This window comes from Amblyomma mixtum, chromosome 6 (assembly GCF_055824585.1).
Source record: "Amblyomma mixtum isolate Tamu chromosome 6, ASM5582458v1, whole genome shotgun sequence".
Classification (NCBI taxonomy): Eukaryota; Metazoa; Arthropoda; class Arachnida; order Ixodida; family Ixodidae; genus Amblyomma; species Amblyomma mixtum.
The window spans coordinates 149828364-149844153 of record NC_143017.1 but is presented as its reverse complement, the minus strand read 5'-3'; the positions used below and the strand labels follow the sequence as shown (position 1 = coordinate 149844153).

At 50.2% G+C, this 15790-nt stretch overlaps 1 protein-coding gene across 1 annotated transcript in view; it reads right to left on the bottom strand.

Moving 5' to 3' along the window:
* Nucleotides 1-15790, bottom strand: part of Polr2H (DNA-directed RNA polymerases I, II, and III subunit Rpb8) — a 136942-nt gene that overhangs the window by 32913 nt on the left and 88239 nt on the right. The window contains exon 3 of the mRNA XM_089549596.1: nucleotides 3005-3179. Coding sequence (XP_089405722.1) covers nucleotides 3005-3179 — 175 coding nt within the window. The remainder of the gene's footprint in view (nucleotides 1-3004; nucleotides 3180-15790) is intronic.

The window sequence follows — 15790 nt, the reverse complement described above, 5'->3', positions numbered from 1 at the left end:
AAGTCCAGAAGTAAGTCTACAACTCAATACAGTGGGATTTCGTGTTAATCAGCCAAACTGACTTAATTCGAAGTTCCGGTTTATTCGAGCTGACACTTTGATTTCCTCAGCATCAGAAATGTTAAAAATAAAAGCTCATATAAACTGCAACCTAACAAAATTCGAACAAATGATCGGTCCCCTTCGAGTTCTCGTTATCGACAGTCGAATACAATGAATAATCAACTGCGAAAATCGAGGGGGTAAGGAGACGGGGGCGTGACTAGCAAGAGGCTGGATGCCTTACGCTAATATTTTTTCCCATCACTCGCAAATTTCTTGATAAATTTTTACATAATAATGTCGCTATAGTTCGAGCACACCATGCGGCAACGGAAACCAGCTGCTTTAAGGAGCATTACTATACATTAAACCTCTCCTGTTTCCTCAAAACAGTTGATGCTACACAATGAGAAAATCCCGTTTACAAACTGCAAGCAGCCTCCTTCGCTTGGCTGTGCGAGACGCAAACATGCGCATGGCATTATGCTCGGCGAGCAGCTATCCCGCGGAATTTCACGAGCCCGCTCTAGGGCCCCGCGATGCTAAGGGCTGCAGCTGTCCGACGAATCAGGGAGCAGTGCGAAGTGTGTTCAAAAAGACCACCCCCCCCCCCCCCCCCCCCCCCTCCCAAGGCTTACATGAAGTACATGAAGAGCTCTAATCGATTCTCGAATATCTCCGAGGAGTCCGGCAAAGCTGAACGATAACTCGCACAAAACTGTTTTTGCCCACCGACATCCACTTTTCCTGCACAACTCCGGCGGGCTATAGGAGGCCTACCTCCAAGGACGCAGAAACGAGCGGAGAGTCGGGCTTCGGAAAGTGGCGCTACTACTAGGGCAGCTGAGGCGCGTTAATGGCTTCTGAAACATACACACACATGCGCGAACGTACGAAGAAGGTGAAGGCGCGTCTTTCACGGAAAATTAAGCATGAACGACTCGACAAGTAGCGAAGAGCGGTAGGCGTCGAGACGCACAAATAAGGAGGAAAAACATCACCAAAAGCAAAATCGCTGCGAACGCCAGTTAAAGCAGCGCAGGCGTACATTAAAGCCGGCAGTAAAACGTACGACGAAAACGAACGACTAAAACAACGTGAAGCGATACACGCACAAATAGTGACGACATGACGACAGTTGTTGAGAACGTAGGTTTCCGAGTCGTCGCGCTTTACCGAGTGGTCACCTGCAAAACCCCGTAATGTCTACGCCTGAGCAAAAGCTCCCTGGCTCTATCACGTCGTGAACAAGTATTTCGTCGAGGGCTTCACTCGCACAAGAGTGATACAAACAGACTGCTCGAGAGAGAGGGGAAAATTGCGCTAAAAACAAGTAGCGAAGAAAAAAAAAAGGCAGGGAAACTCACCTTCGTCGGGGGCATCGACGTAAGGCGACGTGAGTGGTTGGCTGCACAGTTCGACTGATATACCACCAGCTGTGTTCACACGAGTCAAATGCAAGTGGGAACCCAGGGTGGTACACTGTCGAGCAGGGCACGATGCGGCTTCTCCGCAGCGCAGATGCCCCATTGTTGCACAGCTGTTGTCGTCTTCCTCATAGGTCACCGTGTTTTTTTTTTTTTCGCTCTCACGGTAATAAACAACAATGCAACCAAAAAAATTCCCCCTCCCCCGGCCCCCCTTCCCATCTCCGAACGAGCCGCTAGCTGCGCAATGCATTCTCTACCCAGAACTAACAGTTTAAATTTGGAATAGGTTGTACGGTTCGCTTCGCTCGTTACCAATTGAAGAGTTCATTGTGCAGCTGCTGAAACATATGATGTTCTAAATAATTGTAGGCTATTTATACCTTATTTAGTTTGTATTAAAAACAGTACAACATCCTGCAATGTCTCACGATAACACAGCAGATTTTGTAAATGAAAAAATAAATAAACTTGACAGGAAGCAAGGATAGAATGCGTATGTATCTACTACAGACGCATTGCTTCATTCAATTCTCGTCAAGCGTTCTACTGTAATTGTCACTAGGTTCTAACTATAGCTTGGAATCCCCCTTTTAATTGAACAAGCAATTTGAGGCTCTTGGTAAAAAAGATGTACCTCTTTCCCAAGAGGGAGGGACACCTACATTTTTTTTTTCCACGACAGCAACATTTGAAATCTTTTTTTTTCTCTCTCTCTCTTTTTAACTCGAAAATTTCTGCAACAACCTGAGGCTGCACCTGTACAGTACCTGCGCCACATACCGTGACCCAGTTAGAGTGAGTTTGATTACTTGCCACTACTTAATGACTCGATTTAAGTGTCATTAGTATATGTTACGGGCACTGTGCAGTACCTTTATATTCGAAACATTCCTGCAAACGGCAGATAAATAAGACAGGAGCCTAGCAAAACTCCTTGTTTCATGCAGAACAGCCAATCTAAAGATACGTCCCTTGGAAATTAAGAGTCGCGCCTGTGAAATGGTAACAATTTGGAATTAATTTCTAAGAATTACGAGTACAATAAGAACACGCGGCTGAGCATAGTGATTCGCTCCCCTTAGCAGTTCTCATTCAGGTGACAGGCTCACCCCCCCTATATATATGCCCCCCCCCCCCCCCCCCACTCCTTTTTCAACCTTGCTTCACTCAAATATTAGTGCATTTTAAAGACTCCAGGTATTCGAAATTATTCTAGGCCCCTCCCCTACGCTGCCGCTTTCTCTCTTCCTTCTTTCGCTCGTTCCTCCCTCCCCTCATGGCGAGGTTGAGGTGGGCGCCGATCGAGAAGTGACAAAGCTATTGCGCCCTTACCTATCCTTTCCTCAAAGCACACGCAAGGACAGGCCTAGAATGAATGCTCTGTATGCTAATCCGAAAGGCGGTGCTGCAATCACTGGCTGTGCTTGAGACGTTTTGGAAATTACGAGTCGTGAAAACACAGAAAAAAAGGGATGCGATACGAAGCCGAGGTCCTTGCAGTCATCCCTCCTCCGGCCCGCCGCGGTACTTACAGCCGAGTGGTCTCGCCCGTGATGTCGTCTCCCTCGATGCGGTAGATCTTGCCGTACATGACGTACTCGAAGCTGTCCGCTCGAGACGGGCCCGTGTCGGCCGGGTTATACTCGCCGTCATCGGGGTAGCCGTCTTCGCGAAGGGTGGTCGCGATCACCAGCCGGAACTTGTCACCTGCGAACCACGAGTAAAGAAGAGAGAAAAAAAAAAAGAGAAAACGCGCAAACGTTAATGACAGCGGTAACTCATACTAGAGCGCGAAGGCAGCGCAAAAGCTTCTAGCGCGCATAGCACGCGACTCAGTCGGGTACCGCCAACTCCCTCAACGCTCGTCTGATGGAACTTTCTGGAGCTTCAAATGCGTTGCCACCGAACACACAAAAGGCGTCTTCAAAAAAACGCGCGGTTTATTCGGAAGTTTAGAGGGAGCGTCAAGCATGGGCCTGCCGACCTTTGACCGCAAATCCCGGGTTCATATGCACTCATTTCAGCACGGCGTCCGGTACGCACAGCCACCAACGTACAACAGAACGGAACGGCGCATATCGCTGTGGTTCAAGGTGCATCCCGATGAAGGTAATAACCATGCCGATGCGCGACTTACGAGCGCTCACAGTCAAAGGGAGTGCGAGTTCTGGGGCGTGTACTACGACGAATACCGGAGGACACCAAAAGGGAAGACAGACTAAGCGCAAGGCACGGCTCACGACCCATAAAGGAAAAAAAAAGAAACATTCGCCAGCCCCCCTTTCGCGCTAGTAGACGAGATTCTCCCGCCTAACTGTACCCAAAGAAAGGGTGCTTCATTCAATGCACCACACATACAGCTCGCGAGCGACGGAATTCCTCGAACCGAACAACGAGCGGCGCTCGGCCCCCCCTAGCCTAGCAACGCCGGGCAGCAAAGACAATGGCGCCGCTCCCTCGCTCGGACGACCACGACGCCGGCGTTTTATCAGCTCTTCCTTTGACCAGCGGGCCAAGGCGGGCGCCCGCTGCAAACACATGCGCAGAGATCCAGCGCAGGGCACAAGCGCGCAGCCAACGCTCGCCAATCGCTTCCGGGGCAGAAAAACAACCAACAAAGTGGAGGGGGGCTGGCGGCGAGATTGGCCGCGCTGCCAAAGTCTGCGCGCGGGGTGGAGGGTGGCATCAGCCGCTGGCCAGCTCAGCGCGTGGGAACGCTGGAGGAACGCCCCTCCTTCACATTAGCGCGCTCGTACCGGACGGCGATGCCACGCCGATGAGTGCGAATCCCTTATCGGGGAGGCGGTTGACGCGGTCGCCGCGCTTCTGCCACATCGCAGAGGGATCTAAGTATGGGCACCGTTACTGGCTACAGAGCTTTACGGGAGCTAAACGCCCCTAGGGTGGACTACGGATAGAAAGGTCGTTCAGTGAGGGGGCGCTGCGATCGCCACCGCGAGCCACGTGCACGTTCGTCAGTGGACACGCCCCGCTGGAGGGTCGAACAGTTAACCAGCTTTTACACGTGCAGGCACAAGAAATATGAAAAACGTGCATCGAACATGACAAGCACCGCAGAAGAACAGTTCCTTCTAGACGAAGACAGCTCGGATTGAATAAGAGCTTTCCACTCAAACGTGAGGCAGTAATTTTCGCTTGCCTGACAGTAAAATTTTCCTTTCCACATTCTCTGTACATGTACCTGCATGAACAAGCAAAGGCTGGCGACGTATAATTCGTCACGGCCACCGAACGCAATCCACCCCATCGAGAGCAAGAAAAAAGAAAGTCACACGACTTCCCACACCACAAGACCCTTAGTTCTAGTTCAGGGATATTTTTTCCCCCTTTGCAAGCTCGGCCACTCACTCATCCTAGACTCACGTATTGTGCCAATGCCGCCCCCAAGCGCCGACTCAAAAAGCCAATCAAAGCACGGCACTAACGGACAGCTGGAATGAGCGCGCGTCAGCCAAATAGAAACAAAAAAAAAGAAGGAGCAATACGAGGGCTCGAACAACGTTTTGGAGAAGCTGTACAGTCTGCATCTACGTTCGTCTACCTCAAACGAAGCGATTCGCGTGCATAGGCCTTCCATTGGATGTTCTCTAAAAAGAGGACCTACTCCGAGCACTTGTTTCGCCACACCAAACCTTTCCCTTCATAACCCCCTACTTCATCCGCTCAGGGGGCGGGGAAAGGAATCGCAGAGGCCGCATTACACGGTGCAGGTTTAATAAGCCACCTCCCCAAAGCCCAGAGCGACTGCCCTCATCATAACTTCCTCAATGCCCGCAGCTACGAAGCCTCACAGCGAGCTGGCAAAGGCCAAACACGTCCGCGTGATACGCAAGGCCACTTCGCTATCGGCCGGGTGACAATACCTGGCACAAAAGAAGAGGGGAAAAAAGAGAGACCGTCACGCAGAGGCACACAGAGCGCGGCGCATCAGATAAGGCGGCCTCGCCGGACGGAGGGCGGGAACGTCCAGTGATGGCAGCCAGGAAGCGAGTACAGCTGCATGGACCCTCGGGAAAAACGCACTTCTATCAAACGCCCCCCTGCCAACCATTAGAAAGCGGCGACCCCAGGACACGTAGTTCTCTTTCCGCGCGAATTCCCGGCAATCACTGAACTGGTTCAGCAATTATTTTTTTTTTTAATTTCGAAACAGTTAGTAATGTACGGGCAGTTGTGACAAACCTTCCAGTGCGAAGGCCGGCACTGCGCAATTGAATATGGCAAATGCGTTGAATTAAAAAATAAAATAAAATAAACAATCACCCTACAAGCAACGACTCCACTGGGGTTGCAAGTAGGTGATTTGGCGAAACGGCCAGGGAACCAGAATACCACGTCCGCCCTTGGTGGCCGATATCATCCCGATACCCACGTGTTAGCAAGCCACTGTACCGCCCTGAACTCGACCCTCACCAACCCGGCAACGGCCCGGACCTGGAGCGCTGAAATAAGTTCCCCTTTCGCCTACCTCCGTTCAAATCCCTGGCATTTGGCTGAGAGCACAAAACGAAGCATACAGCACCTCCTCCCCTCATTCCCTCCATTAACCCAATACCAGCCTTACACGCTGTACAACCGCGCTGAGGAACTTCACGTCGCTTAAGGAGAATTTCTTTCCAAAGCGCCAAAAGTACACCACGGTGTTACACCGGGATTCAACGAGAGCATGCCGAAGGCAAAACCGCAGCTAAGACAAAAACTTCGCGCTAAATATCGACGCGATAAGAGAGCAGCCCACGCTCAAAGACTTTCTAAGGCTGCCAAAAAAAGAAAAGCAAAAAACGCTGCACAGTTACATGGGGCTCGTTCGCGACCACAGCAAGGGCAGAGAAGAGCGCAACAAGCAACAAAAACGCCATCTCTCAAACCATCAAACCCGAAAAGGAACAGAGTCCGGCGACGGTTGGCGGAGTCCCCACGAGGCACGTCGGCTCGGCGGGCGTATTCCAGATGGCAGGACGAGCGAGCTCAGCAGATCGCACGAAGAGCGTCACAGCGAGCAGCAGCGGAGGAGTGAGCGGCAGAGGCCGTTGGCGCCGCAGCTTAAAGCATTTTTCAAAACGCTTATCAGCCAGCACGTCAATAGGTCGTGCGCAAAGACAATAGGTGGCAAAGCGCGCGAATGCAGCCGATAGGCTGCGCGGGACAGCCTTCCCCCTCTCCGACGGGGGGGCCCTCCCGCAGGAGCCCCGATGAAGAACAACGGCGATCGTATTAGAGAGAACGTCGGCCCACAGGGGGCGCGGCGGGCGACAATTAGCGACAATTAGTCCCGGCGGGAACAAGATCGGCGGCGTGGCATCGCGGCTTGATAATTACATCACCTTTCATTCGCACCTCGCTTCCTTAACCTTCGCAGGCGTACATTTACACCCCCTTGCTTACTTTTGCGTCAGCTGCGGATATTCGCAATTCACGCGCAACCACCTAAAGCTTAGCGAAGGGATGCGAACAAAACAAAGTTCATCAACATCATCATAAGCCTAACTACGCCCACTGAAGTGCAAATCCCTCTCCCATATCTCTCCAATTAACCTTGTCCTGGTTCCAGCTGCGGCCACATTATCCCTGCAAACTTCCTAATGTCATCCACCCACCTGACCCTCCGATGCCCCTGGTACGCTTGCCTCTTTTGGAATCCAGTCTGTTACCCTTAATGACCATCGGTTGTATTGCATTCGCATTACATGCCCTGTCCAAGCCTATTTCGTCTATATTTCGACTAGGATATCTTTGATCCAAGTTTGTTCCCTGACCCACTCTGCTCGCTTACTGCATGCTAACGTTACAACTACCATTTTCCTTTCCATTGCTCGGTGCATATGCGCTCTCCTGAATCAAGTTCAACCCTTTTCGTTAGCCTCGACGTTTCTGCCCCATACCTGTTTACCGGCAAGACACAGCTGTTATACAGGGTGTTTCACCTAAGACTTTCTGCAATTTTTTAAAATAAGCTATTTGATTTAGATGCTCGCTTTTTCTGGCATAGCATTGTCAGTGGTTTAGTACATCATAATTCAACTAAGACGTGCTAACTAGCAGGCTTGTTAACCAATATTTAATAGTTAACTTTTAAACTATTACCGTTGGGCTCCTTAATTATTGAGAGGCATGCAGCCCATCGTAAGTAATGTCCATATCCGTTTTTAGAATTTCGAGAACGTGATTATCCTCGGCGCTGTGGCCCAACAAATTTCGCCTACATCGCGCCAAAATACATGCGGTTTGAGAAGCTTGCAGGCAAAGCAACCTCTCCAGTGAACCTAACTCGTCGAAATAGCCAAAATTTGTTGGGCCACAGCGCCGAGGATAATCGCGTTCTCGGAATTCTAAAAACGGATATGGACATTACTTACGGTGGGCTACATGCCTTTCAATAATTAAGGAGCCCTACGGTAATAGTTTAAAAGTTAACTAATAAATATTGGTTAACAAGCCTGCTAGTTAGCACGGCTTAGCTGCATTATGATATACTACTCCACTGACAATGCTATGCCAGAAAAAGCGCGCATCTAATTCAAATAGCTTATTTTTAAAAATTGCAGAAAGTCTTAGGTGAAACACCCTGTATACTTTCCTCTTGATGGACATTGGTACACTGCTCTTCACCCCCTGAGAGTGCCTGAAAAATGCACTTCCCCCAATTCTCATTTTCTTAATTATTTCATTCTCGTTGTGCGGGTCCGCGGTTACTTCCTGCCCTAAGTAGATGTATCCCCTTACCAATTAAAAATTTTCGCTGTTTATGGGAAACTGCTGTTCCTTTCAGGGACTTTTGAACATTACTCTAGTTATTGGTTGGTTTATTGGTTTATTGAGGTTTAACGTCCCAAAGCAACTGAGGCTATGAGGGACGCCGTAGTAAAGGGCTCCGGAAATTTCGACCACCTGGGATTCTTTAACGTGCACTGACATCGCACAGCACACGGGCCTCTAGAATTTCGCCTTCATCGAAATTTAGCCACCGCGGCCGGGATCGAACCCGCATCTTTCGGGCCAGCAGCCGAGCGCCGTAACCACTGAGCCACCGCGGTGGGCATTACTCCAGTTAGATTTCTTCGTATTAATTTTTAGACCCACTGTACCGCTTTGCCTGCCTGGGTCCTCGATCATGCTATCCAGTTCTACCCCACTCAGCAAGGCAATATCAAGAGCAAATCAGAGATTATAAGGTATGCTCCATTAGCTATTATCCCAAACTACTCCCAGTCCAAGTATCTGAATATCTCCTGTAAACACGCAGTGAACAGTACCGAAGTGATCGTATCTCCTTGTTTGACTTCCTTCCTCGTTGGTATTTTACGAATTCCCCTGTGAAGGCTGTGGTCGCTGTACAACCGCTACAGATATTTTCGTGTACATTTACGTGCGCCTCTTCTTCTCCCTGGTTGCACAATGCTTTCATGCCATGGCTGCCGCGGTTTCGACTGAGTCGAATCCTTCCTCGTAATCTACGAAGGGTTATATATCGTAAGGTGGGTTATATTATGCGCATTTATCTATAACCAGACCGATAAAGCGAGAAGACACTCAGAAGACGGAACGCGGGCGCGACCTTGAGGAAACCGCACGGGCACTAACTACTGCGTACGCCTAAGATGCGTTTTAACAGGATTAGCAACATCCGCGAAGTTCGCTTTCAACCCTCGCTTGAAAAGCCGAATGCAGCTAAACAGGTACAGCGGATTCTCGTTAATTCTAACTTCCGGTTTATATGAACAAATCTGTAATCCCCTCCGAGTTATCAAGAGTTGACTTGTATAAAGGAAAAGCTTCCTGCCAGCCAAACCGCACTGTTGCACCTACATGACTGCACGATGACACAAATGGATGATTTCTTTAGCGTTCAGTTACAAGCGACGCGGTGCGTTGTTAATGAAAATTTCGTGACACAAGAAGTGAACAGACACGATACAAGACATAAGAACGACGCCCGCTGCGGTGCTTTAAGCTCGCTGCAATCGTTTCTTTCTGCTAATGTACTAAACGTAAACAAACACGCTAACTATTCCGCCTCATCATAGGCAAAAAAAAAAAAAAAATTCCGATATTTATCTCTACCGCCCCTCTGAGCGCGTCAGTTTCCCACCAACACTGGACAACATCGCCATAGGTCAGCATGCGTAAATGCCAAAGTTTTCAGATACAACATCCACGACGAGCTCTTCATCTTGACTCGGCCAGGCAGCCTATCGTACTGGGCCTTCTCGCGTCTTCCTTATCCACTCAAGTTCGCGAGAAAATTTATCGAACCCTAAATACGGCGACGAAGGAAAGCCGCTGCCCGCCCAGATACTGCCTGTATCTATCAATACGTGCGCGGGGATCCGTTCCAAACCCGGCGTGCCCCGCAAATCGCGTACGCAGTCGCCGGCGCGACCAATCTCTGTGGCCACGGCTACCTTCGAAAGCGCGCGCACACGCGACCTTCCGCGGAGTCTCCTCGGGGCCATCGGAGTAGAACAATAACGCGAACCGCAGAAAGACTGAGGCCAGAGGCAGGCCGGGCCGCGGCCTTCGCCAACGAACCTCGTGATGCAACGAGACGGGGCTCTGTTGATGTGGACGTTTGCAAGTGCGCGCGCCCAGGGTAAACACGGAACGCTAAGATTCAGCGAAACGTCACAGCCCCGTGAGTCTGCATGCACGGAATAAAAGATAAAACAAACAGACCCGGGAGAGCGACTTGTCTGTTACGCAAGTACCGGTATGGGGGAGCGGACAGACAGCCCACGGAGCGGCACCTACAGAGCATAACCGCTTCCCTGCGCCACGCAGAGGGCATGGGCCAACACTCAACGCAGGCACGTCGCTTCAGGAAGCCATTCGTAAATAATGTCAGCATACAAAAGGTATGCTGCGACAGGCAAAAAGACTACAAAATAAAATGTCCCGTCCTGTACCCCTAGGCATACAGGAGGAATAATTTCAGCCTTCTAACCTGCTTTTCTCTTTTGCGCAGTAGATCTATCAGGTGAGCTTTAGTATGAACCAATCGATCGGATCAATCAGTCTTTATTTCACAGTGGTGTGAGAAGGAGCCAAGGAAAGAGCTGTTAATACAGCCCGAGATGTGCACCAACATCTCGGGGTCACGCGAATCCCTACTGGCCAATAAGAACGTACCACCTGCGGTGATCATTTCTAAAGCATGCTGTCTTGACATTTGCGTCCCTTACTCACGCCACATGCTGAGCCGCACACCCTCAGTAAAGAAGGCCACGGATGTGGACGCAGCCTTCTGGAGGCGCTGAGATGAAGTAACACCGCGTCTACACTGACAGGCATGTCGCCACAAAAGGAAAGTCCAACCCACGCCAACCCACCCGTCGGGAGCTCGATTACCATGAAGCAGAATTCATGACCTTGAAAGGCCGTTTGTATGACCGCCAGCGGACACGGGAGGAAGCTGCATCCTTAGCTCGCTCTCTTTAACTCTGTATCGACTCGAACACTTTCCTTCCTGCGTAAGCAGAACGAATGCCGCCCAAGACTTAGTTCACGGCGCAAGCCTTTAATGACTCATACTGTCGTCCGTTAGCAGAGGGTGTCACACCTTTGGCAGCGTTTAACTCGTGTTAACTCGGTAACTAAAAAAGATAGGAGAAAACGAATGGTTGCTTCAGATAGAGGAGGGAAAAATGAACCTAGAAGCGGGGTTTTATTACTGTGGATTAATTAGTTAATTAATTATAGGCAAAAATGTCAAAACTGCGTCGAAATAGCGCGGACGTCGATATAGCCACTGGAACGGTGTGACGTCGCATCCACTTGAAGTCGTCAAGACATAGTGAAAATTGTCACAGAATGGTCGGACAAACGTCGCATTTTGTGTCAAATTCGAGGGAAAAAATTTGTAATTAAGCGTAATTAACACTTAAGATCCTCGAAAGATGTACAATTTGGTTATCGATATAACCACAGGAACGGTGTGACGTTGCATCCACCGGAAGTCGTCCCGGCACGGTATCCTCTGCTTTTGCCGCTCAACACTTTAGTTGCCAAAGTGTCCCCGCAATTTTCCTCCCATTCCCAATGCTTCGCCCCCCCCCCCCCCCCCCCCCCTGCCCTTTCAAACCTCCAGGCTCGATAGTTTCAGTCGCAACTGCCCTAAGGGCCGCTCTTTCCCCCGGGCACGCATCCAAGAACCGCCGGACAAGTAAGCCACTGCAGGCACGAGGGTCATTCAGTGCGTGTTCCCTGCCGCCGACGCAGCAGCAGAGGCGCACTGCTCTTTTGTTCCCCCACTCGAGGCGGCTCTCCAACGGCCGCGTTAAATTCAGGAGGCGACGTGGCCGTTATCTCGGACAGCCGCAGCGAGACAATGGCACGGCTCGAGCAGCCGTGGCGAATGCCGCGCGCAACGCCCTGTCACCACCACAGACAGACACGCGGCGCCAGGTGCCTCCCCTTTCAGGTGGAGGCCTCGAATTCGCACATGCGCCTCAGCAATGTCCCCCCCCCCCCCCCCCTCCTTTTATAGGAGGCCCACGATACACAGAAGGCGTGCTCGGAGTGCCGCGAGAGAGACTCTGTCCCGTGGATATGAGCAATGCCGATATGGGACATTTTAAAAAAGAAAAAGAAACGAAGGTTGGCTCGCAATCGTCAGGCTTGTTCATACACTAATTACAGGTGCTTTTAGAGCATAAGAGCTCACGAAAAAAAAAAAGAAACTCGCTGGCGGGAGGTTAACGTCAATGACGAACTCTACCAGATTAAAAATGCCGCGCGATCGTCGTCGTTTCTTTCTGGACCGCTTGAAGCCTGCACGCTGTCTTGCGGCCAAGTGTAAAAGGAAACCTCTACGGCGACACCATATGTGCGGTCGTCTGTACTTCGCAAGAGCGGCTCTCGTCGAAGCTATGCTCACTCACCCAGTCAACGAAGCGCGAGGGAATGCCTGGTAATTACTGGGGCGGTAAAGCGTCGGCATACACAGCGGAAAGCACGTGTAGCCGTGCTCGGTTGCGGCCGTAAGAATCTCGTCTTTTCAGTAGTATTCACAGTCGGACTCTCCCAAAGCAAGTGTTTTCAAATATTTGAACCTCTATTTACTTGAATAAAACGATCAAAGCGCTTGGCAGGTTTGCGTGAAATAAGTAGTAATTCGTCACGGCGGAGCCGTAAAAAAAAAAAATCAAGCAACGTGTGTAACCAGCCAAAGTGGGAGTGATACCGCACGACGCGAATTGAAGTTTTTTGACGGTGGAACGAATCACTGACCCGTTAACGCAACGGTTTTTGTCCAAAACCTTAATCCCAAGCATTTCACCCCAGAGAGGCCAAGCTCCACGCCTGGGGAACCTTGTACCCATTAGAAAACAGGTGGGTACCCGGCGGCACTTGGATCCAACCAAGCACCTCAGAATGCGAGGCGGATGCTCAACCACAAGGCCGCGGCTTCGGTTTACCCGGGCAATCAAGTGCAAAGGCCATAGGTAGGCAAGCGAATAAAGCGTTCCACTGAGGTGACGTTATGAGAGACAATGAGTGACAAGAGACAAAGACAGAGAGAGAGAATCGGCGCGGGAGAGGGTTGGGAGAAAAAATGTAAACGCAGTGGACTGCAGCCCGATTCCCGAACAAGCGCAATCACACATCGAGCAAACATCCGCAATGTCCACTGTGGCATTTGACTGAGCCCAAAGACTAGGCTTAATTCCGCTTCCACCACGATAACGCCGAACAATTGAGGGCGCGTCATTGACAGGGTCGCAGCGCTATCACCAATAACCACTGCGATGACAGAACGCTGCCCCTGCATGCCACTTCCAAATTTTTGTTATATATATAGCCATTGCGATCACGTACGCCACCACGCAGCTGCATTAGTCACAATAGAAAGCCACACGGGACTATCCGATAATTACCGCAGACAACGAGGCCTTATCCTCCCCACTATCTAGCCACACTGTGGTTCTTGCACAATGAGGGTGCGCACTTTCAGGAAAACCGCGCCGTTTCTTGCTCACGACATCGCCTTGCTTGCAAGTGGGATTTCAACAGCACGGCGGATTAGTACTGACGCCGTTTAAAATCGCAATTACGAGAGTAACTGCGCTCCAAAACGAGCTTCAAGAAAGCAATCTTCTGACGCCTTAGTAGTAAGGCACTAGCAATAAAACCCGTACAAGTCTCAGCGGCGTGTTCCGATGCTGAGAGGTCCAGCAACAGACGCCAGTTCCGTCTCTCCGTTGTCGGGACAGTTCATACAGTGCATTATGTGATACTATACTGAAAAGCCGTGGTATGCCTGCGATGTTAAAGGACGCCGCTACTGGAATATCCTCCAGTAAGATTTTTTTTCTAATGGGTTTGTAGAAAGAATGTAACCAATAGCCATCTCTTAACAGGGATACGGAGGAACGTGATGAAAGAGGCGCCGGAAAGGGCTCGTCAGGTTTAGCGCGACTCTGGGTTCTCTGATGTGTGAGGAAGTGTGTTACTCGGGTCAGGTATTCAAGAAAAGACAACTTAGAGATTGTGGGAGTTCATGCACTCTCCTCAGAAGCTGTTTCAGAGCCGCTTTAATTTTACGCTGCATTATAACTTGTCGCGTTTATTGTTCTATGGTTATATTTCATCGATGTCATTACTCATCTGCTGATTTTGTACGCGTTTGTACTCGCGCTTAATAATTCGAATCCGGTTAGTTCGAAATTCCGCTTTATTCGAACCACTGCTCAGAGCCCCTTGGTGTCAATTCAAAGCCCATATAATTAAAATATTTTCATCCCCTTTTGAATTCAAATTATTGAAATTTCTGGAGTGTAACAGAACACCACCTCCAACCCCCCCTCCCCCCCCCCCCCCCCTTTCACCCCTCTTAAAGAAAAGGATTCTACTGTGGGACTTTCTTCTGCACAAATTCCTCCAGTGTGATTTGTTCTTTGACAAACCCGACACCTGAAATCTGTCCATGAAAACACGTCGTCAACGTCAAAAATCAACCATGTCGGTGGAATCGAATGGCGCGTGGAAGAAAATTACCGAGCGTCACGTGTGGCAGGCTTTCAACAAATATCAACATGGCCCCCTGCGAACAGGATACAACTGTGTCGCCACACGGCGATTCGCTGGCAACGTATGAAACGCTTCCTGCGTACCGACCCGATATCGCAGGACCGCGGCGCTCGTACGCAGCAAGAAATCCAGTGGCAAAAGACAGGATGCTATCATCGGCCGCGACGCGCTTGAAATGCCACCGAGTATACCGCGAACAGTGAAAACAAAATGCATTCCCTCCACAAAACGCATGGACAATGCTCAGAACTTCAAAAAGTTTTTTCGATCGCTTCAGGAGTAAACATAGTTCACTGAACGACACGGACGAAAAGCCCAAACCCAGCTGCTACGTGGCTGGTATACCAGGGCGGTGTGTAGCGATGCGGCGGCAGATTAAAAAAAAAAAAAAAAGCGGAAACGCTCATGAAACGCCGGTGAGGAAAAAAACAAGGAAAGATATGTTAGCGCCGAAACTCCGACACGTGGATCATGACGCTCACAGAATGTGGGATTTATGTTCTCTATCATCACGGACGTTCAGTTATGCCAGACACATGTCCGCACGCGCTGCTACATGGAAAATGAACAGAAAGAGCTTCAGCAGGTGGGCAGAACGGTGGGACATACAGACTTGCCCTTGCACTGCCGATTCGGGGGAATACGGACACGCCGAAAATAATCGCAGGGCAACGTAAACGTAGGCAATAGCAACGAAACATACTGATTTCCATTACTTTAAGCGAAAGCGGGAATCTCGAATGTTATAAGTGAGAAATGACGCAAATGTATTGAGTTCTATTAAAGGTGAGAATTCGCATACTACGCCCCCTCGCGCTCGGCTCCAGAACGTCGGGACCACCGCGCAGGTCTTGGCAACGACGGAAAAGGATTCTACAGCAACGTGGTCGACTGCACGTCACCTACAACGTAATTAGTACATCGTCCCATGGCTCTAAACACATGGAGCGCGATTCGGAGTCAGGCAGCGCGAAACAGAGCTTCCAAAGGCCCCATAGAATTTAGCGCATTCCAGTATCACCCAAGCGGCGCTAGATAACGGCACATGCGTAGCCAAAGTACGCCCCGGCTTGCTGGAATCCTTCCAATATGCAAGGTCGTTACATGTCCCACATGATCGATACGCCGGATAATGGGAGGGGTGACCTTTCATGTCAATCATGTCGAAGGCCGGAACAATGCTGAGCCCTGATAATCTTCCGGTGGGGAGCCTGTCGAAACGCGCTCCACACGTATTTTGAAGCCATCCAGTAGCCAGGGGAAGAAAAGCA